The following is a 25,913-nucleotide window of genomic DNA, read 5'->3' as shown; positions in this document are numbered from 1 at the left end:
TGTAAATCCAAGGCGTGTCTATATATAAAAAGCTGATTAAAGTCCTGACCACTGGCCTTTCTTATCTAATACAGAGCAGTTGTTCTACTGCTTTTCCAGCCTCTTAATAGAAGTGATAGCTGCTGAAAAGCTGAATAATACAATTATTTCTCTTATATCACAGGAGAAATCTAGGGGACTGTGTGACCAAGTACATATACATGTCTTTGTGCAACTGGTGAAGTCTATAATGATAACTGACCCTTCTTACTGATGCCTATTTATAGCTATAATGAATAACTGTCATGATGAAATCAGTATAACTGGATAACAAGTTCAGCATTCAAGTCTAACACCTAAAAAACAAAATGACATTAGAGAAACAGATTATAGGTTTTCAGTTTTCTGCCTGTGACATCATACAGTCCTCATCTCATTACATTGTCAAAAACTTCTGGCAGCGTTGTTTAATCAGCTGAGTGTTTCATTTAGAGTGTTTCAAACTCGAGTTACATAGAAATGTGGAAATTTCAATTTGTGTCAAGCCCAAGAACGTATTGATGTTTCAATTGAAATAGTTATAAGTGTAATGCATGCCACATGCCAGGTTATTCTTTTAGGTCAATTTAATTTTCTCAATATGCTCGCTTTACAAGAGTAATCCTAATTGAATTTTATTGATTCAAAGCAGAGCCTCCAATGAAAAAACAAACCAATCATGGGTGTTATGTAATGCGCCATCTTGTCTGGTGGCAAAGCAGCATTAATTTATCACCTCGTTGGGCCAGTGTGTGTCTCAGACGGAAAAAAAGAAACAACACAAAGCAGTAGATTAAGATCCAAAATGGCAATGTTCATTTAAATATCCTGATAGAAAGCTCATTCTTTCACTTCAAATGAAGCAGAGCAGAGTGTTTTGCATGATGCTCAGTAGAAAAGCTGCTTATTCAGTTCAAGCGTAGTGGCTGGTTTTGTTTTTCGTCTTTCAACTCAGGATCAAATAAATACCTTGTGTTCAATAATAAATATATTTACCTATCCCTGTCCCATTTATGTTATGTGTGCATGTATACTACAAAATCGTACACCACCGAATAGCCTGGAGCTGCAATTTCCAATGGATGTACACTAAGCTTGCAGTGCAGATTCTACTGTAATACGGTTATACAGTACATCTACTATATATGCTATTTAAGGAAAAAAGATTAGCTTTAGGCTCTTTGTACCTCGTTGTTACCCAGCTGAAACCAGGGCTGCTTCCCATAGGTAAAAATCTCCCACAAGATTACACCAAAGCTCCAGACATCGCTTTCCGTGGAGAACTTCCTGTACATGATGCTCTCTGGGGGCATCCAGCGAATAGGCAGCATGGTATGCCCTCCAACCTGTCATCCAGCAGGGAAAAAAAGAAGAAAAGAAGAGAGGACAAATATTATTGCAAATGGAAATGTTGTAGCTAAAACAGAGATTAGAAAACAACCCTACTCCCAGGCGTCTGGGGATTAATGCGTCCTTGCATGTAACTGATACGATGGGCTTAGCACCACATGAATGTCTGCTGTGCTGTTGCATGTTGACACTGATGCAATGCAGAAAAATGCTGACTTATCTTGCACCTGCTCTGTATGTATAGGATTGCAGGATGTGGAATTCTTTACCTCCTCTTTATATGTTCTAGATGAAAAACTGCAATCTGCCATCCATTCTCAGCAGAAGTACTGGCATTAAGCAGAGGATCAGAGTCTCATAGCTTAGAACTGAATGTGTTCTAATCAGGTTTTAAATAAATCGGTTTCGACCGTGAGGTTAAGAAAAACTGATGAAAGCATCCGCATGGACCCTTATAGAAAAGAAGGCTGCTAATGTAAATGCTGTTTTTGATATAGTGAATATTTAAATTGGATTTTCATCTGGTCACAGTAGACACATATCACATGTAAACATTCGCATTCATAAGACAGTTTGTGTGAAGCAGGGTAACATTAGAGGCAAAGGAATCAACTGAAAGCTCTTTAATGTCTTTAAAGCAGCAGCAGCAAATGAAGTCTCTCTTGCTATAAATCCTCTGAGGCTGCATATTAATCGATTAAACAATCATCCATTAATCATCCTTGCTCTCAGCTTCCATTAGCAGGCATTGTTTTAAAATCTATTTCCCATTCATGTCAGTAGCTGTGCTTTAATTATGGCGGTGATGAACTGGACAAGACTGATGTCACAAAGAGGTGTGATGTATTGAAGGTTTCAGAATCCTTGAAAAGTGTTATTATTATTATAATTATTAGACATTATTGTGGGGCTTGTAGGTGGAAGACGAGTCCTCTTTTGAAGCAAAATGAAAATGCCACACAATGAAGTCGACACTACCACTACGATAAGCATGACAATTTAGCAAGAGAAGGTGTACGGTTTACATTTGTAGATATTTTATTTTTCATTCAAAACTTTTATTTTATTTTAAGAAAAACATCAGCTACAAATCGTGCAAAAACAATATTCTGTTGGCACATAATATAGCCTTGTCTTATCAACTAACCCCTAATTATACTTTTCATTCTGAGAGGTGACATACGCTAATTTGACTGGAGTTAATGAAATAACACTGAAAGCCACTATATAAAAAATGTGTATGTTCTAAATCTGTTTTATCTCACATTAATTTATGTCTCTTGCAATATTTATTGTCAGAACATTGTTTTGCTCTAACTGTCTTCCATTGCTGCCATTCACTTCTACTTTATCTGTTTCTTTTTTGGCCTTTGCTGTTATCTTGACATTTTTGTCAAGATAATTATTCAGTGGATTTATAAGCTCCTTTGAGGTTTTTTATCTCAAAGTCACTGGATATACTCCTGTAGTATATTAGACATGTATCTACCTTCCATCCATCACCTCAAACACTGATCCATCCATCTACCCATCCATCCCAGCTCTTATACTACGGTTAAGGATAAAAAAACAAAGTAAAAAAAAAAAATCAGATACACAGAGAATTAGCTCTAAACACTTCATTAAGGTACCCTCTCAGCTTGTTGCTGCTTTTACCATCACACGGTTTCTCCACACTGTACCTCTAGGCTATAATACAATCAGATCCATTTAATCATAATAAGCTCTTCTCCCAATTCCATTTACCATCTTCCACATCTGTGTGCCTTCAGCTGTGAATGCTGTGTGGCATTTTAAGTATCACAAAAAGAAAAAAAAAAACAAAACCTAAATTCTTCCTAATTACCTCCTAGTCCTGTAGTGCGCTCATTGCACATATCCTTTGAAAGTCAAACACAATCTCTGCATGTCAGCTTGATGCAGTAGATGAATCTTCTGGATGTTTTAAAGAAACATGAGATTTGTCAGTCTGCCAAAAGGCTGCTTCTTCCTGGGCATTTATTCAGAACGTCCTCTAGTTTGTGCATTACATCAAATTTACTCAGTGACTATGTAGTGTACTTGTTTGCATTTACTTGTCCTTTCTTGCTAAAATTCTCTTATGTACTTGGGGGGCTGAGGATTCAACAAAAGGAATGTATGGTCCAGATGGTTCAATGGATTTGGATAAATCTGAGAACCAATGATGGCTGTTTGAACAAAGGCTTCATAAATGGTTTATAAGCTCTGGTTTTACTTCCATTAGGTGGATGGAAAAGGAGGCAGTTACCTTTATATTGGATCAGTGCTATGATTCTTTACTCTGTTATTATATTCATTTCAGATTGGAATTTTGTGGCATTTTGGACCTCTGAGCTCCTGAGGGTAACAATTGGCTTGAGTCTCTGGAATAAGTCAATAACTAGCGTAGTATACACCACTACTGAGCAGTGATACTATGAAACCGTATGCCTTTCTCACATTTAACACAAATCAATATTTGTACACATGGCCTGGAGGTCAACAAGACCATTAAAGATAGTTTTCTGCAAAAACACCTACAGTAGATGCTGACTGGGAAACAGAATCACGATCCATTAACTTCTAAACTCTCTCTTTCTAAAGACTTTTGGCCTTTGTGGTGTTTCAGCAAAACAAACTGACACGCTTGGAAACATTTGATAGGAGTACACAAGTCAACAAAATGACACACTGATCTAGGAGTTTATGGATATTTACATACAGACAAAATTTTAGAAGTAAAGAACAGCCCTTAGCAATATTTGAAGAACCTGTTTATAGCACCTTATTTTTCAGATTGTGAGGACTATGCATCCAGATCAGGGATGTCAAACTCATTTTCTTCCACATTCAGCCCAATTTTATCTGAATTGGGACAGACCGGTAAAATAATAGCATGATAGCCAATAAATAATGACACCTCCAAATTGTTTTGGTGCAAAAAATAACATTCAATTATGCTAATATTTACATTTACAAACTATCCAAACAGAAAGGATGTGAATAACCTGAAAACATTGAAATTTGTTAAGAAATATAAGTACAATTTTATCAATATTATGCCTCGATTTATCATTTATACATATGCATTACAGATGAGAGCTACAAAGGCACAAAACATTTAGTCACAGGCAGAATATTGTTAAAATTGCCCTTAATTTTCTTTAGACATTTCAGGTTGTTGATAATTGTCAGGTTATTCACATTTTATTGTTAAAGGATAGTCTGTTAATATAAATATTTTCATAATTTAATGTTTTTGCACTAAATCAAAGAGAAAAAAATGGTGTTGTCACTATTTATAGGTTATTATGATATTATTTTTGAGTTCAGTGCCTTAACTTGCACTTTGCAAATTCATCCTGTGGGCCGGATTGGAAAGTTTTGGTGGGCCGGTTTTGGCCCCCGGGCCACATGTTTGACACCTGTGATCTAGACGAAAGAATCAGATAAGGTCCGCACAACCTGTGAGCTCCCAAAAAAATATTTTTTCACCACAGTAGTGACATTTTGGGCCACAGCCCTTCATCAGACATGGGACAGATCATGACACACAGCTGTTTATATAGAGTACTAATTGCAATGTCACATGACAGGTAATGCAAATTATCTCATGTTATCAGTACCTTTTAAATAAGTAGAAGTGTCTTTAAATAGATAAAAATTCATACAAGCACAGTAATCAAATTTTTTTAAAATTAATATACAGTGATCAGGTTACTTTAAGTTCATGCAAGTAAGACTGTGCGGACCTTATCTAATTCTTTCATCCACTGCACACCTTTAAGTAACTGGATGTGCATGTCATCACCTCTTTTCAAGGACTATGCATCTACTCAGAAATGGAGTTTAGATCACTATTATTTTTCTTTATTTTGTAGCCACGCTTAAGTTTAACATCAATTAGGTTTATCCATGTCAAAACCAAAAAGGAGAAGGGATCTGAGGAGCTTTTTTCACCACTCGGATCATCATTAGCAGTTAATAAGCTAAGCCATGTTAAACGTAAATCTGCTAAAATCACCAGTCAACTGGAAAACAGGTCGGCTGAGGTTAGTTAACCATGTTCGATATAATTAACCCTGGATTCAACAGTCAGCTTGTCAGCAGGAGTAAAGACTAAACAGGTTGAAATATCAAATTGAGAGACAGATTTCAGGCTATAGATCTAATTGTTAATCACTGGTGAACTGTTTTGTAGAAACACAGCAGCATGTCACAGGAAGAGGGGCTGATTAGGAAACAATGCATTTTCAGAGTTTTAGATGAAGTCACCATTATACAGAAAAATAGAGAAACATCAATGATTAGAATCTACAGCCCTGGAAAAAATTAAGAGACCACTGCAATTTCCTCTGAAATCAGCATGTGTGCATGTATGACAGCCATTCCATTCCTGTGTCTGTTGAATTCCAACACAAGCACACCTTATACTACTGAATAAACACCTGATCCATGTCTTATTTAAGAAGGAGAAGTATAAAAACCACTACTATGGCCATCACTATCTTCTTATAATAGGGAAAAACAGTGCTATTAGTACCACAAAAGTAATTGGAATCCAAAAATAACTATTGAAAACTACTGGACTTCTGCTCTGACAATGTTCCCAAACTCTGAGGACTGGCTTTTCTATCAGGATAATGCTCCTGGCCTCAGCTAGGTCAATAAAGGTGTGGATGACAGACCACCAGATGAAGACCCTGTCATGGCCAGCCCAATCTCCAGACCTGAACCCACTTTGAAAACTTCTGGAGGAAGATGAATGGTCACAAAGCATCGAACATTGCTGAGCTTTTTGAATTTCTCTGCCAGGAGCTGCATAAAGTCATCCAACAGCAATGGTGGAGAGCCAAGACACGTGAAAGCTGTTATTGAAAATCAGGGTTATTCCACCAAACACTGATGTCTGAACTTTTCTCAAGTTACAACATTAGTATTGGGTCATTACATGGCAATTCAACCAATGGTCCCCACATGACCCCCTCAGAAAATCCTGAAAAAATTCACACTTGTTCACCTACCAGATAAACAAACAAATCCAAAATTTTTATGTCATATCTGTAATAGTTTAGGAGATACAGCACTTTGAAAATTAATGTGTTTTTTTTTTTTTTTTTTAATTTTGCAAATTTGCTTTTCGGCCGACTTTGAGGAGCTATATCTCCTTAGGTATTCAAGCCACACTGCTGAAACTTACTGTCTGGGGTGAAATCCCCCTTAAAAGACCTTCATGTTTGGTCCATGAGGCCTTGAAATCAGGCAAAAAGGCTAATTCTTCAGCCTAATTTTGGGAATTCTATTCATAATCCTGAACAAACTTATTCATCATGGAGGAAAAATGTGTTGTTGGATTGATCTTAAAGGATGAATGTCACAGAAAGATTAGGCTGGCCAGCATCATAAATATTCTGGGAAATCTTAGCTACATTTATGTCATTGACCCTGGTGAAATTGGGTCAGCTGACCAGCTCCATCCAGTTTCCGAGAAGTCTCTACTACAGGCATCAACCTGAGCCAGTTCTGGGAAATCTATAATTATTCTATCTGAACCATCATGCAGTTCCACACCCTAGTTCAAATATCTCAAGTGTTATCATAACTTGTGCAATAATCAATGCCATTATACTATTAAAAATGCCATTTACACCTACGTTTGTGTACAATTTGAAGAAAATATAGTCATGCAGTAAAAAAAAAAAGAAAAAAATAGAACCAGTTCTTTTCCAAAGCTGAAATTTTGTGCACAACATCTTGAAACATATATGAAGACATGGTAAAAATTTCCAAATTTTCATTAACTGGCCACATGGTAATTTGGGTGCTCAAATAAAGAGTATTTTTGTGAAAAATTGAAATCGGCCCATTTTATTCATTGCCTCACAGCAACACTTTTCATTGAAATGTAGTCTTTTTGCAGTATATTGTTGCATCTTGACCATAAGAATCCATGCAAAAAAAAAATTAGGTCTCTACATTCATCCATTCTGGCACAGTGCAAGCCTGAAGAGAGAGGACATTTTGAAGAATTAGCCTTTTCGCCTGATTTCAAGGCCTTATGGACCAAACATGAAGGCACCTACAATTATTTTGATGCAAAATATGGTCTTTTCAGGGGGATTTCACCCTAGACAGTAAGTTTCAGCAGTGTGGCTTGAATACCTAAGGAGATATAGCTCCTCAAAGTTGGCCGAAAAGCAAATCTGCAAAAAAAAAAAAAAAAAAAAAAAAAAAAAAAAAAAAAAAAATTCAAAGGGCTGTATCTCCTAAACTATTACAGATATGACATAAAAAATTTGGATGTGTACGTTTATCTGGTAGGTGAACAAGTGTGAATTTTTTCAGAATTTTCTGAGGGGGTCATGTGGGGCACTTTCTGAAATCTGGTTGGTTTGGGATGGAATGACCCTATTATGTTGTTTAGAAATGAATATGAACTGTTTTGTTTTGTTTTTTTTTTCATTATTTGAGGTCTTCAAACACCTGCATTTTTTTGTTATTTTGACAATGTGTCGTGTTGTGGAAATATATGCTCTAAATAATAATATTTTTATTTGAAATTTGGGAGAAATGTTGTCGGTAGTTTAGAGAATAAAACAAAAATGTTAATTTTACTCAAACACATACCTATAAATGTTACAACCATTTTGCAGTGGTCTCTTATTTTTTTTCCAGAGCTGTATTTATGATCTTCAGTACATGTTAGAAAAAAAAAATCTGAACATCTTAGTTAATAAACACATCATTAAAAAATAAATGGGTCCATATTAATCAAATGTTAATCTGGAAGCCCATATTAATTAATTCTAACACACACGAGAAACTGATGAATCAAGTATGGATGCTGTAGGGCAGGTTGAGTTTTCCTGTGAATCAGCGTATGAGGTTATGGATCATCTGTACATTACTGACATACATTTTATGCAAACATCATTCATGCGTTAACTTAGCCGTACATTAGCCTGAGACAAGATGCAAATACTGACATGTACAGATGCACATTTTATTACTCTATATTTACACAAATCATTTTATTTTCCTTTAACCAAAGTCCAAAGAGATTTCTGAGCATAGATTCATTTTTCACTTCCATCCTGCTTCACATTAATACATTTACACACATTTACACCTCAGAGCCACCCAGTACAACCGCAGTCTCCTAATTCCACTGAGGGCTAAGAGCTCCACTTAACTACATCTCCAAGTAGAAGTTGTAAAGTCAGAAAAGAACACTTTTGTGTCGATTCTCTGAATCCTCCAGTTACAATTCTGCTTCTCTTACCTGCCCAAGGGCTTTCAAAGTATTAGCTGAATTTCAAAGACAAAAACAATCCTTTACCTCTTAATTTTTGAAACTCTTTCCTGCAAGCTAATTTTCTGGCTGAATTCCACCCAAAACAGTTATGATTCAACCCACATTTGGAGACAGTCAAGTGGGAGGACAGATAAAATAGTAATTAACATAAACATAAATTGAGGAAGTGTTTTTCAAAAATGGTGCGAGTCTTAACTGACAAATTCACCTTCAACCTAGTTTTCCAGGGTTCTACTGCAGGCGAACGGCCAAATGAACACTGACGTTTACCCCACCTGGTCTCATTCGACATGACACGCTGTACTATTGTACACAACATTAAGCCAATATTGATAGGGAGACCAGTTGCCCTCGTTGTGTAAAACCTCTGGGCCGAGCCATGCTAGGTGGGCTGAAAGTGAGGCGAAGGAGTTGGCGAGGGACTGTATACCAATCTGTCCCCCTGTGGAGCTTTACAAAGATTAAACAAAATTAATTAAGTTCCTGTTAGTCTAAATGACTTATCTGAGTCCACCCTGGCCATTGCACGCAAGGCTAAACCTCATCAGATGCATACTAATGATTCAACCACAGCTGTGGTAAGGGACATTAAAACTGGCTGACTCTTTGCTTCCCTAATGATTGCATGCGATCACCTTGGGTTTTTGTGACAAGGCCATAGCAATTATCTTGGAACATGGGGAAATAGGAAAAAAAAGAAGGCTGAACACATAATAAAAATAAAATAATTGCCCCTGTAATTATCCTCATCTTTCTCACTCAATGTCACGTCGAGAAGCTGGCAATGCTCTGCGGGGAGTGAGGAATGAGTCTGGGGCTTTTTTTTTGTTGCTGTGTAAACTGGATTAGTGCTCTGCCTGTCCCACCATGGCAGGGGAGTGATTGGATTAACGGCGTGGAGAGCACAGCAGCATGGCAGGGGGATAGATTACTGGCCCAGTTGGGCTCTTCGATGGGCGCTCCGTGGCCTGCAGGGAGCCCTGGGAGGCCCCAGACATCTTAAAGGGCCCTGATAACCATCTAGACACACTCTCTCTCCCTGCTCTAACCACACTGCTATCTCTGCTCTCCCAGCTCAAACAGCAGCAAACACAAGTTCACTTTTAGAGGCTATGATGTCCATTAGGTTCCTACCTGCTGCGCTGCTGCCAAGTGGAGATAAAGTGGTATCTACTCTAGCTGCTGCATGCCGGTGGGTGGTGAAAGTGTCTGAAGGTTTCAAAACATACACACCCACTAGACTATGGCTATCTTACAATTTTACATTTACATTTACATTTTTGGCATTCCACGGTGACTCCTGCTCTACAATAGGGGTTCAGTCACTTTCGGAGCCAAATTGTATTTATCCATATTTATAACGGGATTTCATGGCTTAAAAAGACGTAAAGAGGCACAGGTGAAAAGTGTGTATTTGGATTCATTTCTCAAATTTTTAGAATCAAGGCTTGATATCTCATCATCATAACTTACAAAAAGTGAGGCCGTACTTTTTTTTTTTTTTAATGATGTTCGATTATGTATCAAATAGACAAAGATGGATGTTGACACGGATTCAAGTCATTATTTGGTCATTGTCTGGTAATTATTATTTTGTTATTTACTTTCATTGCTGTCTTAAAATTCAGAGGTGGTCTTGGGGTGGGGTGGGGGGTGCACAGGGGAGACCCACACAATGTTACCATTTCATGTCAGAAAAGATATGTAATGTGTTAAAACTTTAATAAAGATATGTGTTTAAAAAAAAGTGTGTACTTGGTATCATAAAATTGGTATTTGAAGTCGCTACTGTCCTGAAATACAAATATATGAGGTGATTTCAGTGTATCTGACTTATGTGGAAAAATGCATTATGTAAGTACTCAGTTATAAAGGAACCACTTAGTTACAGAAGAAGATACTCACACAAATCACTCACCTTTTGGTTAAGCTTATACTATCTATCTGTATATTTATATATATATTATATTTCTTCACCTACAGCTTTCCTCATGGAGGATAAATACATACACGGATAAACACAGAAAACATGTTCAATTCCATATATTTTACTGATCTGTGCAATGTGTCAAAACATCTGCTCTTCTTAAGCAGCATTTTATTTAAATAAGATGAACTGTGATGGAGCTCATTTGCATTGCCTTAAATAAATAACCAGCTAAATCTACGAAATTGTGATGATGCAAAGATTTGCTGCTTTGAACATATTTTTGACAGGCTGTGAATATTCCTTCATGTAGAAAGAGGCAGCGACTCATTTTATGTACAACAGATACATTATTAGCGGTAGTGATTACTTCAGTCATCACTTTTGATAAATTATGCGGTGAACAGCGGGCTTGGCTTATATGGCTTTTATTTAATGGTACATAAATAAAAAAAATCCTGCACCTCTACAATAAATGCAAAACCTGCAGCTCTTGGGGCGTCTAAACTAAACCAGGACTTCCTTTGAGGTCAGTAGTAATACCAGGCTGATTTCTTAGATTTATTACTGATCATGGCAGACAGACAGTGTAGTAGCCTAGAAAAAAAACAACAAAAAAAACTCTAAGGAGTGAGACAGAGGAGCTTTTTTCTGCCTTCACACAGCAGTAATAAATATGGCCTGTGTACTCATTAGCACAAAGCTGTATACAGTTTTCAGGAGCTTGTGCTTGATAAATAATGCAGCAGAGAAGCTTCTGTTTGATCCTTGAAACAGTAGAAACCTGGGGACCATTTTTCTTCAAAGCAGAGCATTGCAGGTATGCAGAGGGTTCCTGGCAGAGTCCTACAGAACACCAAGTCCTTGAAACTGAGTCATTACAGTCGACTTTCCTTACAGTGCTTGACAGTCATTAGCCAGTAGCAAAATGAAGATCCTCTTTCTGAAAGCATTTCATTTTATCCCCATATACAGTATTATGAGACTAAATACCGTAATGATTGTTCTCTTCATTTACTCAACTATTAACTGGACGCTGATGCTTGTTTCTATTTCTCTGCTTCGCATTCAGACAATGTAACACTCAGCGAATTGAAGGAAAAAATCCTGCTGCTGCTGCTGCTAAATGAAAACAAGTAAACCTCCAGAGGAAAGCCTGAAGAATTTAATATTCTGTTGCAAAAACAGTATAAAACCTAAGCCTCTAAATTTTATCTTCTGACAAAAAAATGACATTCCACTGTTTATAATTTGGGTGTAATGGGATGTTTTGAAGCCATTTCTCTCCTTGTCTAGACAATACACAGGACCTGCTGCTTTTAAAGGGGCCAAACAGAAAACTTTAAGAACTTATATCATGTTTATCAGATAAAATGACATTTTCCTATTTGGGGTCCCTGGAGGACACGGGGGTAGTGATGGGTATTATTAAGAATGTATTGGTACTACTATTACCAATACTGCTTATTGATCTGGTACTTAAAAAAAAAAAGTGTGTGTGTGTATATATATATATATATATATATATAATTTATTTATTTATTTATTTTTTTGTATATATGCACGCATTTTTACAAAAAACAACAACAACACAAAAAAGCCCCCCCGCACATATCAATGAATTAACAGCAGTGTTTTTTCAACCTTGATGTCGGGACCTGGTCACCTGGAATTCAAATGGGGTCGCCTGAAATTTCTAGCAATTGATAAAAATTAAGAAAAATGTACTAATAAAAAGTATATGGAGAGTTGAAAGAGACAATCTCTATACATAACAGACACGACAAACTGTGAAGCTGAAACTGAAGCACTGTGGTACTGTTTATCTGTCAAATGTTCATTGTGGTCGGTTTCAGATGCTGCAGCTCTTTCATAATTCATAGTTTGAGTTCTTGTTTGTTCAGTATTATCAGCCTTGTAAATACAAACTGGACTGACTGTACATATCCTGACCAAGGAAAATAAAATTCTCACTTTGTGCAGTAATCTACACCTGGCTTTTCTGCCTCCGTCCATAATAATATACATTATATAGACTAAATGTCATCTAAAATTAATGTTTATTTGCAACATAGTACAGCAAACTATTACATGATCAAAAACAAAATTAATTTTAGCAAAAAAAATGTCTCTGTTCTGGGGTCGCCAGAAATTTGTGATGTTAAAATGGGGTCACGAGCCAAAAAAGGTTGGAAACCACGATTTACAGCAACACAGTCCTGACCACCATAAATTATTATGCTACAAATTAGTAATCGTCTATCAAATAAAACAGTGGTCCCCAACCCCCGGACCAGTACTGGTCCATGGATCATTTGGTACCGGGCCACATAGAAAAAAAATTGTGGCTGATATTAAAGCAATTTTTTCCATTAGTCTTGCGGAGATTTTATTTTGAAAAGCAACCGTTTCCGCCCTCGCCTCACAACAGCTAGACTCTGGTGCACCATTTCCTGAATCAGTAGTAACACAAGCTAAAGAAATGAGCCAAAAACAAAATTTACTGGAGAACTTTTTTGGGAAGAAACGAGGAAACGATGGTGCTGCAGAAGGATCACAGACTGCCTGCAAACAGAAAGCTGCATTTAGAAGGAAATACCATGATTCCTACATCAGTTACAGGTTCATCCCAACAGGTGACGCACAAGCACCTCAAAGCTGCTCCGACACATTCATCCATGTTTGAGACAACTTCAAACCTCTGTGCATTCTGGATTAAAGCCAAAGCAGAATATGCGGATATCGCCACAAAAGCCCTGAAAGTCCTTCTTCTGTTTCCAACCTCATATCTTTGTGTGTCTGGGTTTATATACAGAACACAATTGGACTGTGTGTCTCCCATCAGCCCCAGCTGGGACCGTCTAGTTGCAGGGAAACAAGTCCAGGGTTCCGACTGATTCTGCATTAGGGTGAGTTGATATTACACTGTAGAATAATTGTAATTGTCTGATATACAGTGTAAGTGTTTCAGATCACATGCTCTGAACTGATAAAGGTTTTTGTTATTGGAACCCCTGCACCTTTACCTGGTCCACAGAAAATTTTCATGCATGAAACTGGTCCGTAGTACAAAAAAGGTTGGGGACCACTGAAATAAAAGAAAGAAAAGTGTATGTAATGCAGAAAACAGCAAGGTCAGTCACTCACATCAGTCACCTCACTGAAGAAATTTTAACACAGGGTCCCAAACCTGGTCAAACACTTTGCCTCTGTCGTCATTATAATACCTTAGTCTTTCTAGACGTAGCGTGTTTGTTCCCCAAACCAAAGGTCAAACGTGGGCACTGAGTCTGTCTTCCACACTCTCAAGATCAACTTTTTAGCACCATACCAAACAAAACAGCAACTTTTTCATATTTATTGGCTGATGGTAAAGCGCTAGAAGCCCCAGTGATGGCAATGAGTGGATCTGGATCCTAGTGCTTCCCAAAAACCACTGAAAAACAATGAAAAATACTCTTCTGGAATGAGTAAAGTTTAGCGTCAAGTTAACGATTGATCTGGTACTTTTAACTTTATTCTTATTGGCTCTTTTTTTCTTTTTCTTTTTTTTTTTTTTTTAGATTAGGGTTAGGGTTCAATTATTGAACAGAATGATTTGCTCATTTGTAGTGTAGACCTATAAAATGAATATACACTGTTGCCCATATGTAGTAATAATATTGTGTTGAAATGATATGACAAAATGTGTTGATATAAAGGCTGCAGTGTTATGTAGTAATGTGGTGAATATTAGAGGAAATGTTCAGATCATTTACTTGGATAAAACACTGAAAATACTCAATAACTTGTAGAAGTAGTGCATTCTTAAGTAGAAGTATTCAAGTGTTGTAAAAGTTTTCCTCTGGCCATAATTGAATATATGACAGATTGACACTATTACCCATGAAGTTGCTATAATTTTGTTTTCAGACATATTCCTCTTTTTATTCCTATTTATACACATCAAAAATCAATAATTCATACTGAGTCCAAGTTGCACTTCATCTGTCAAGAATAAATCACATTCCGCTTATTTCATGAGAAGAGGTAAAAATATTTTATTCCAACTTCAACAGGTCATAATCAATATTCTTTATGGGAAAGTGTAACAGCATTTTTTTTAAACTAATAGCTATTAAAGGATATGAATTTGTTATGATATTATTGTGAAACATGTATCATAAATAATTATTTGGTGCACAAGAATTTTTTTCCTGGGCTGAAATACTCATCTTATTTATCCTGCAGCCACAGCATCACGATTTTATGTATACTTTGTATGTATATTTTCATGCCTTTGCAATTATTATTCCTATTTCTCTTGTGTGTTTTATACACCTAGTAACACAAACAGAAGGAAAGAAATAAAATATTCATCCATATGCACACATGAATCCATGTAAACATATGTATGCATACAAATATTTATACCTACGTACATACATACATACATATAAATGTGTAGTTTTTCATAACCAGGCCTAGTAATATGCAAGCATTGGGAAAAGGTCTGACTGAAATCATTATCATTCTTACTTGTATGTATTTCTTTACACACAACCACAATTGTATTGAGCAGCTCTACGCCAAATATGCGGTGACAGTATCTTTGCAGAGTGCTGGGAGAAACTTGTTTTGGTGGCATATTTACATTTATGGAGGTGAGACCTGGCATTAAAATGACTAAATCTCTGTTAAAGTTAAGGGCACAATACAGAGTGGAAAAAGTACTAGAAGTCAACACAAGCTATATATAACGCAGTGAATAGTACTGAACATGTGGCAATGAATCTGTTCTGCATTAAAGAGGATATGCAATACAAATACATCTGTCATTACACTGTAGGATAATTGGAGTTTAAAATAGACAGGTCATATGATAAAACAAAAGAAAGCCTCCATCCATCTGTCCTGTGCTTAGTTATGTGTCTAATTTAATCTTACCTTTGCACCATGAGTGTAGATTCACTTTTAGAGCTTTCACTGTCATTTACACTTTCCTAAACATGCATAATTCAGTGTTTCACCTTCTAAAGTCAGGAAAACAGGAAAACATCAGCTGATATATAGTGAGGCGGTGGTATAAAACACCTACATAGGATGCACTGATGCTGCTGCACGGATTCCGCAGTTGTCTCTTTTGAAACAACACAAAAAGCATATTCAGTGGAGGAGAAGCAGGAGGATTTGACAGATGGATGTGATTTAGGACAATATTCATCTTTTTTTTCTTGAAGTTGTTCCCTCCTGCTGTTGTAAAGTGTCTTGGGAGTCCCAGAGGGCAACAAGCGTCAATACGACTAGTCAGCGATGGGAGGATTGTGTTCTTGGCAGGGCGCTGCTATTTATAATCACTCAACACAGGGAAAGTGTCCAATACTGTTAGGAGCTCCTTATCTCTGGGCTCTGTCAATATTCCTCAGTGTAGGCGGGCAGCGATGCTATCACAAGGCACCAAACAGCAGTGTACAGCTTCACATAAGAATGCCACACACACAAACACACGCCACCTTGAATTCAAACTGACTCTGGTTGTGTATTTTTTTTTTTTCTACAAAACACATATCTGGTTGCCACCTATTCCAGCATGCAGACCTGCAAGATCCACCTTACTCGCCTCTTTTCACTGCAGAATGTGTCTACTGTAGGTGTGTGTGTGTTCTGAATCAGTAAATGATTCAATATATTATTCGGCCACTACCTAAAATTTCCTCAATAAATTCACCACTGACTTGAGCTGAAAGGACCAGCATTTGTTTGAAGAAGTCAGACTGACTCAGACTGGTTCACTTCTCCCTAATGCACTGTAGTACAACCAGAGCAAGGGTTGATAAATTAGTTCTTTTTAGTTGGTTGATATGCACACAAGCACCTGAGCGCACACAAAAACAAGGTCTACTTCAAAGACGTCTCAGTTCATACATGTTCATACATTTTTAAAAAGTGATTTATTGATTTTATTCGGGTTAATGATAGTATATGTGCACTCCTTTTCCCATGTCTGCCAATTTTGTACAGAGCAATTCCCTTTACTCAGCAGTTCCCCTCGCTGTTAAATCCACTGTTAACCTTGGGAGTGTGTATAGTATCCTCCTGTCTGATTTGATACACATGGAGTCACCAGCTGCTTCTTTTCACCTGTCAGTAACAAGTTTGTTCAAGAGAGCAGACTTAGCTCAGGGTTTCACCTCATTGCCCCCAGGTTCGACCCCCCTCCGCAGAGACACCCTGACCTGACAGCAGGAGCCTATGGCGCTGTGTCAAGGACAAGATCCCTCATCGGTTTCCCACTAGGAATATTGCCTTTGTGGGGTGTCTAGCCAAGCTGGAGTCTGTGCAGTGGGGGATGCAGGCTGTGTCCCTGCTGTGGGAGATGAACGCTTTTACCCTATTACACAACACTGTCTCACAGAAATTACATTCAACTGTAACTGCAAATAAGCTTTGTTATTAATCCAGCCTGCATTATGTTTGGTTCAATAATCCTATGTAATTTAGTATCAATTTTCAACTGGCAGTGACTGAAAGTGAGTAAATGAAAAATGTTTACTGAACATGTACTTCATTTCTCCAGAATATCTGCCAACTAATTTTAAAATATCAGCTGGTTTTGACGACAGCATCATTAAATTTTATGCTCAGGCACTTAAAGCACTTGGTTGGGTTTGAGGAAAGACACCAGTGTTAGCAAAGATGTGATACAAATAACTCCAAATGTATATTTAAGTATTTAGAACAAACAGTAGTCTTTTCCTAACCCTAACTGAAGTGTGGGTATTAACTAAATCTAAACATCTACAAGGGTTAGGATGTGAAACCCATTTTCTGGATGTTGTACCAGTAACCACATCACATTGCCTGGAATTCAAATGGGGTCACCTGAAATTTCTAGTAATTGATAAAAAAAAAAAGAAATAATAATAATAAAACATACTAATAAAAAAAATATATGTTGAGTTCAGAGACAATCACAATACATAAAGACATGACAAACTCTGAAACTGAAGCTGAAGCACTGTGGTACTGTTTATCTTTCAAATATTCAATGTGTCCAGTTTCAGATACTGCAGCTCTTTCTAATTCATAGTTTGAGTTATTGTTTGTTCAGTATTAATTTGCAGCCTCAACTGACTGTACATATCCTGACCAAGGAAAATAAAATCCTCACTTTGTGCAGTAATCTACACCTGGCTTTTCTGCCTCCGTCCATAATAATAGACATTATATAGACTAAATGTTGTCTAAAATTAACATTTATGTGCAACATAGTATAGCAAACTATTACATGATCAAAAACAAATTAATTTTAGCAAAAAACAAAAAAGTCTTCGTTTTGGATTTTTGGGGTCGCCAGAAATTTGTGATGTTAAAATGGGGTCACAAGCCAAAAAAGATTGAGAACCACTGCATAAACCCAAGAGGTGAAGCAAAAGGACTTGCAGATCTACCAATGAGCCAATAAAAGCAGGTACAGAATGTGTTTGTAGCAAAATGGGATGAGTCAATGTTCATTTTCTCTTTCTCTCTCTCTCTCTTTTTTTTTGTTTTTTACAAATGCAATTGGATTTACCATTTAGCTGCTGAAGAGACAGCGTTGCAGTAACCTACACACTCTCTAAACTCCCATATGACTGCACTATTTGTGATCCTTCCTGATTATTGAAACAGTTGCAGTACAAAACAGAGCCCACACAGCTCCTTGTTGCCCCATATTATATTTTTGCAACTGCCTTTTGACTGAGCAGTTACCTCACTGCAGTTATATTAGGCTTATAATTGCTCAAACAAGGCCGATCAACTGAACCATTTAATATTGGAGCGGAGTAGTATCTGCTAAATCAACTGTGACTTTTTTCTTTGGAGACAATTAGGTGAGCTGCTCTTTGGGCCAAAACCAGGAAACATGCTTTGTTTTATTTTGGTTTGTCCACAGAGACTTACTGCCAAGCACAGTTTGCTGATGCAAAGTCCACTTTAACTGGCTTTTTTACAGTACTGCAAACAAAATGATATAAAAAGTGCAATAACTCTAAGCTTTGCACAATAAATCAGTGGATTAAAACTTCTCAGAAACATAAATCTTGTCTTTAAACAGGTCTGCGCATGCCATGGATAGGGGTATAATAAAAACATTACCAGGAATCCCAAAGAGTTTAACTGCAGCTATATACGGTCTATTAGGACACATATTACCATTACAAAAATATTAGAAAAAAGTTCAAATTAACTAGATGAAGTGCCAAAAAATCCAAAAGAACTATGGGAAAGTCCTAAATATTTATTTATTTATACTGTTTATTAATAGTTTTCATCTTTCATAGTGTTTGATAAAAATTGCCAAGGGTCTGTTTAAAGTTGCCTTTGAAACAATCAAGTGGAAGATAATATGTGTATAACTATGTCAAGACACTAAAGTGATCAAATGTAATCCACACTTAATATTTACCTTAAAGACTCATTCTATAATTGATTGTAAATTATCTTAGTTTCGACATCAGAATTTGCTTTTAAAAAAGTTCTTACAATGTTTTCATTACCTAACACAGAACAATTACTAGAGATAATAACTTAAAGGTAGCTAAAATGAAACAGAATGAAAGTAGCTGAGAATAAAACAGTAACTATTGAGATGATCCAAAAAAGGAATGACATACACAGAGCATGCATGCATACCTCTATGAATAACAATAAAACTGCAGCAAGCAATATTCATTTATTCTGTCATGGCTACTGAGCTTTATCATAAAACTGCCAATGACTATACATTCAATTATTCCCCTCCACAAAGTGTTTATAATACATATTCATGGTTGCAAGTGGGGTATTTATATACCCTTGATGCTAAACCCACAATAAGCTTATTTCAGAGGGCGATTTCAGAAGTGTGTTTAATATTGTGTTAATTCCAGCACTTTCCCAAGTGCCTTACACAGTGCATATTTTTAATTGTGCTAAATAAGGATAAGCCTTCTATGGAGCTGCGAGATTGATTTCTGACAAACAAAAGGTTGAAATGAACATATGTTAATGTTGTTTAGTCTTAACAGCCTGCACTGTTGCTGGGCAGTGATCAGTAAACTTACAAAGAATTATGCAGTTTGTTTAATATAGCGAGTGATTTTTTTGTCCCTCATTGCTCAAATCACCGAGAGAACGATTAAAAAGCTTATATGTCATGTCCTTAATACACCATCAAATACAACCGAATCCTACAGTGGAAAGGTATCCATGCAATATTGTAAGAAATACATTCAGATTTTAATAATACACCCACTACGCAGATGGTGTGCTATGGAGGAACTAGAATTTCCTTACAAATTATTTCATACATGCAGAGCTGTTCACCCAGCAGGCAAGTACTTCATATCTGCTGGCGTTGCCCCCAGCAAAGTCCGAACTGGCCCAGCTGTCACACCGGGAGAACAGAATCAGGTGCACCTAATGTAATTTCACAAGTCAAGTCTGTTTAATATGACCAGATCTGTTTTAGCAATCACTCCATTTTACCCACTTATTTATTCACCGCAATGCAAAATTCCCCGGCCCAGCAGTTGCCGCTTGGTTTGTAGCGTTCGGAGTTGCTAATCGTGTTAAACAGTAGAGGGGACACGAATTGGAAGCTATATAAACAAGCCTCTGAGCACTAGGCTGGAGGCTCAGTAGACTCATCTCCATCTCCTACTGAACTGCTAAACCTCTCCATCCTTGCCTCAAAGTATTTGGGCTGGTGTGGGGGCCCGGGGCTGTTCCAAGGAGGGAGAGCAGTTAACTCTCTTTAGAAAAGAAAGATGGAAACAAAAACAAAAACACAGAAACAAAAACTGGCACAAGAGAGAACAACAGTTTCAGCCTTCAGAAATGTTTTTTTTTTTTTTTTTACTTTGCAGCCCCTGAGGATTTATTTGATGCTGGTTTGAACCCAATTACAAACTGAGTATGGAGAACAAACTTAAATGTACTTTTTGTGGTTTTTGCTAAGGCTTATGCCATCTCTAGTTTTAGTTAAATGTACAAAGAGATGCAAGGAGACAGCTAATCTAAAGGACCAAAAGTGAATTTGCATTGACATTTTTCCCTCTAGCACTAAAGTAAGGTGACAGGAAAACTTATCTGAAGTGTCAATGTAGTTGAAATCAATCTAAATTACTTTGGCACTCAGAGCTGTGAAATCCAGCCTGTTATCTGTGCCATCGAGAGGAGAAAAGTTTTAATAGCAAATGACAGCTAATACAAAGATGTTGGCACAGACTTACCCTGTAGTAGTCGCTGCTGTAAATGTCCCTGGACATGCCAAAGTCTCCGATCTTGACCAGCAGGCCGTTGCCCACCAGGCAATTGCGAGTCGCCAGATCTCTGTGGACAAAGTGCTGGGAGGCCAGGTAGACCATGCCTGAGGCTATCTGGGTGGCGATGTGCAGCATCTGGGAAAGGCCCAGCTCTCCGTTGGACTGCAGTGGCTGGCCGTCTACCAGGATCATGGCATCTGGGCCATGCGCTCTGGGTTACACAGAATAATGAAAAATTACTGATCTGAAGAGTTGAGGTACTGATATCACAATTTGTACAACAAATAAAACAATATGTAATTCAGTGCAGTATCTCATGTTTTACAGCTCTGATAAGTAGCACTTCTATATTCCAAATATAAAGAATATAGTGTGTACTTTAGAGTGACTGTGAGTGGAAACATGAACAAATTAGAATGATAGTAGTCCACCTTCTTCTCATTCGATGTGATCAAACAACACATGAACCACAAATTATGACTTATGTTCTTCCCTTTTTATCAGTTGGTGCCATTGATCAGTTTTTAACCCATAAAGACCCAGGGCTACTTTGAGGTTTCTGTAGACTTAACCTTCTTAAGTGATTTATCACAGTTTATTATCATATTATCCTCTATATTTTACATTTTTATTGTGAACATCATGGATTTTTCTGTATCTAATTTACTGATCATGTAGATTTTCATAAAAGGTCAGTTTAAAGTTGAAGTTATATCAAAAACTGTAGAAAAAGTTAGTTTTCTGGTAAATATATCAATAACTGAATATTAAAAAAGTGTGTCCATCCACTGTCATTGATCCAACTCAATGGGTTTTACTGGTGAATCAGTGTTGTAGAAGATGACGGTGTTTCCACGTTTACTACGGAGCCTCTGAACGTCCAAATGGGTCATATCTGATGACCATGAAAAGATGACAAACTGCATTTTGCGCCCATTATTTACATGTACGGATAGGATTAGGATATGGATGTTTGGGCCTTTATGGGTTAATTTAATTATTATAATTATATTCTAAGTATACAGTGTTGTGAAATGCTTGGAATTTGACCTACTTTAGTATAGGAAGGGGAAAAAATGCTATGCACATTTCCCAAATTGGATCACAGTTTGATGCTCTGATCAGAAGGTTCTACAGAAATTTTTTCTTTTTTTCAAAGACCCAAAGTGTAAAACCTATTCCCTTGTGTTCAATGGAGGAGTGTTTTGTAATCAGACAGACAAACAATACATGACTAATTACAACTGAAAATAAACCAAGCAGCTTGATTAGCAAAAAAAACTGCTAGGTGACCACAGTCTTATTAGTAGCTCTCTGATAATGAAGAAGAAAAAAAAAAATCTCTGGACTTTCTTGGATTATAGTAAGATTTTCTACTGCTACAGTCAGTAACGAGTTTTTACCAAGGCCAAGGGATTACTTCAAGGTACTGTAAATCATACAAAACCAGAACAAGTTCACGACAGGAGAGCTCCTTCCCTGCTTAGCATTTCTGGGTAACGATGAGGGAACTATTTCCTCAGAGAACTCCCTGCTGCTCTCATCTCCTTGCCGTCACTGTGATTACAGACATGGCACCATGCAGACTCACTGCAGCTCTTTCTGCCGCTTTTTTCATCTTTCAGTTTTAGTGCACTTTGAGTATTGTTTTCTTTAAGTGTTTGTACTAATCTAGCTCCACACTAGAAGGATAAGCAGTATTTTTTCTCTGTGTGTGTGTGTCTTTTTGTATCTCCACCTCTTTTTTTTTCCACACATATCCAGCTTGTGCTGAATGTTTTCAGGTCATTCAACGTTTATCTGAAGGTTGAACTGAACCTGCTCGTCAGATTCCCCATTCATTCTTATTGATTCCTTGCACATTTCATCTGTTAAATGTGACCAACAGGACCAACAGACCAAAAATCAGCCACGTCTTGCACCTTGGATGAAAGAATTTCATCATTCGCGACATTGCCTTTCATTTCAGGAATGATTTCCCAACAGAAAGTCTTCACGCACTCCTGAATCTACACACAGACACGCACTCACAAACTCAATCGTAACATGTCATCTTTTCAACTATTGCTCAGACTTCAAAACTAAGATAGACCACACACACACACACACACACACATGCACAGACACACACTTCTGCTGTCAACGCACTGGAAACAGCACACTTCTAACCCAGACTCCTCCTGTGCACACTGACATCAACTCTAGTGAAGCTTCCCATTACCAAAGCGCTCGCTGTACAAGCATTGTGTCGCTTTTGTTGAAGCTTATCAGAGGTCACTTCCCCCGGTACAGTCTGACATTACTGAACAAAAGCACTAAAGCACTTATGTTTGCTAACCCAAAAAACTGTGAAGTTGGACGGATGACGTAGGGGCGGGGCTGCGATCAAAAGAATTGATGTTCTCTTGGATTCACTCTAGATATCTTGCTGGAGTTCTACATTCATGCACTGTCAAACCTAAACATGACATTGAGTGAAAACTCTTGTAGTACAGATACACACAGTCATGTCTGCTTAATTAGCCTTTCAATCACTGACCTGAGGAATTTGTTGAGGTCTCCATGCTTCATGTATTCGAAAACCATGATCAGAGGGTCTCCGTCCACACACACGCCATAGAATTTAACGATATGGTCATGCTGCAGGTTGGTCAGCAGCTCTGCCTCTCTCTGGAAGTCCTTTCTTGCAGACAAGTTGGGATCTTTCAGCGTCTAAAAGGGAGAACAGCTGCACTGTTATAACAAAAGCAAAGTCGGATACTTCCGCCGAATATTTCTCTGAGTACGACATAATTGTTTGTCAGCAGCAGCGGTTGTAGTCCATACTGAAAATATGTCCAAACTTCAAGCCAATTACCTAAAATGTTCAGTTGTTGGTTGAATGGGACAGAGCAGCACAGCCAATAACCTGAAGGGGGTGGGGCATGAAGTGGCTCATTTGCATTTAAAGGGCCAGCGCTCAAAATGACCTTTCTGGTGTCATTACTCAGAAATAGGGTTGAAGATGGACCTGTGGAGTTGAATTAATGAAGAATTCAGACCCAAGCATAGAATTTACAGTTTATGTAGACCACAGGGAAATGTTTTAAAATGCACAATTCCTTTTTTTTTTTTTTTTTTTTTTTTAAAAAAAGCAAAATCCCTTTAAAGTTGTACAATCTCTTATCTAAGTTGAGTCGACTTTTCATCGTCTAATGTTACTTGAATCACATAAGATGAAGCTGTTGCTGATCTTTTTTTTTTTTTTTTAACTTGTCTTGTCCAGCATCATAAGAGCAGAATGATAGTCTGGCTGCCTTTTGGTGCTGAACAAATTTGCTTTGCCAAGAGAAACTTCATAAAGTATATGAAACTCCTCTTGATATTCTACTGTCTTTATTATGAGTTTTGTTAAACCACATTTCGATGCCAGAGCTGACATGAGGGTGGGGGGTGTGTGTGTGTGTGGGGGTGAAACAAGAAAGAAGAAGGTGGCGAAGACCCTCACAAGAAAATATCAACAATTCATTGTGTTGTTGATCATTTTTTACTGTTGCATTGAATATCAGTGGAGGCATTTTATATTTACTTGGCAATCTGGCATCTAAATGATTTGCGCACAAAATATTATAATCATGTTGTTTATCTCAATATAATACCACATCATGTATGAGTCCTGTTGTGACTGTTGTAATGAGGGGCATAGTTTGATGGATAGTGAAGAGAAAAGCGCTGGACTGATGGATTATAGTTTTGTGTGAATGTCAGTCTATATAGCGTAATGAGCTTTGGTGATTACTTAAACCGTGTGTGTGTGCGTGCGTGTGTGTGTGTGTGAGCATATGCATCAGTATATGAATATGGGTGTTATGTGAGCGTATATCACTCCAGACCTGACTTTTTATCCCAGTCTGGATCTGTATTATTATTTTACTACATATTTTTGCTTTTTAAATTACTTCTTATTGAAACAAACAAGAGACAGCTCAAAGAGGGCATCTTCCTCATTATACACTTCATAAAGTTACTTTCTACAGATGAAGATAAGATGCTTGGATGCAGTATTACTTTTGATCTGAAAAAAAAAAAAAACAAAACTTTTTGTGTGTCCTTATTGGTGAAGAAGACACCTTTATGGGCCCTATTTCTTATGATTTGTCAGTTCACCATTAAAGAAAGAACTAAGACTAAATAGACTGCAATCAATCCTAATGACTTTGGTGATCAAACTACTCATGTAGATGAGGAGCTTTATTGTGGTTCATTTATAACATTACCTTTAGCTAATTTATGGTCCATGTTTTTTTTTTCTTTTACTTTTTTTCTATTTCAAATTACAAACTCTGCTTGTCATATGCCCAGTTTTTTTTTTGCTCAACTAAAAGATGCACACAGTGACAGCTATTATATCTGTATTATTATAGTAAAAGTACCATCATTTACAAATAGGGCGTCATCAGTTTAAGCTACTTCTTTTTTATTATTTCCTAATTTGATTGGTATACTGTTTTTACATATCTCAAATCATTTAGGTATATTATACTGAATGCAGCAACTTAAAGGGTAGTACAATATTTATTCAGTGCAAATCTCTCGATACTTTTCCTCAATATATAATCTTTTAAGCCTGTAATATAATATGTCAATAATTCTCATCGTGCAATGTTGGATCAGCTCCGTCTCCATCCTACACCCACTGGCATCGCAAAAGAGAAGATAATAGAAAAATCAGTCACTTTTCTCCTCGTTACAGCAATCAAACTCTGTAAACATTAGAAACCGATTCTGGAAGTGCTCTGTTGTGTAATATTTCGAATATAATAAGTGGATGTGTATAAATATAACATTATCGGTCCCATAATACTGTTCAGTATTTTTGGGGATATAATCCCATGAGACAGACTGATCTGACTGGTAAAGGGGTCGAAATAACTACTTTAAACTTCTTTGAAGCGAAATACAGGTGTCAAATGAAGGTGCCAAGAAAAGAAAAATTAAGAAAAAAAAAAAAATTTAAAAAAGTAACATGTCTTAGTGTATATTGTATTTAGGGAGA

The 25,913-nt window shown here is 37.1% G+C and overlaps 1 protein-coding gene across 3 annotated transcripts in view; it reads right to left on the bottom strand.

The window, feature by feature from the left end:
• The window catches only part of ntrk3b (neurotrophic tyrosine kinase, receptor, type 3b), a 201,168-nt gene that overhangs the window by 3,060 nt on the left and 172,195 nt on the right, over nucleotides 1-25,913 (bottom strand). For all 3 annotated transcript variants that reach the window (XM_030129404.1, XM_030129411.1, XM_030129415.1), the window contains 3 exons: nucleotides 23,418-23,590; nucleotides 20,846-21,089; nucleotides 1,206-1,364 (listed from right to left, as the gene is read on the bottom strand). In XM_030129404.1, the coding sequence (XP_029985264.1) occupies nucleotides 1,206-1,364; nucleotides 20,846-21,089; nucleotides 23,418-23,590 (576 nt within the window). The remainder of the gene's footprint in view (nucleotides 1-1,205; nucleotides 1,365-20,845; nucleotides 21,090-23,417; nucleotides 23,591-25,913) is intronic.

The sequence above is a fragment of the Sphaeramia orbicularis genome, chromosome 3, assembly GCF_902148855.1.
Source record: "Sphaeramia orbicularis chromosome 3, fSphaOr1.1, whole genome shotgun sequence".
Taxonomy (NCBI): Eukaryota; Metazoa; Chordata; class Actinopteri; order Kurtiformes; family Apogonidae; genus Sphaeramia; species Sphaeramia orbicularis.
The sequence above is the reverse complement of the archived record's forward strand: the minus strand, read 5'-3'. Positions and strand labels throughout refer to the sequence as shown.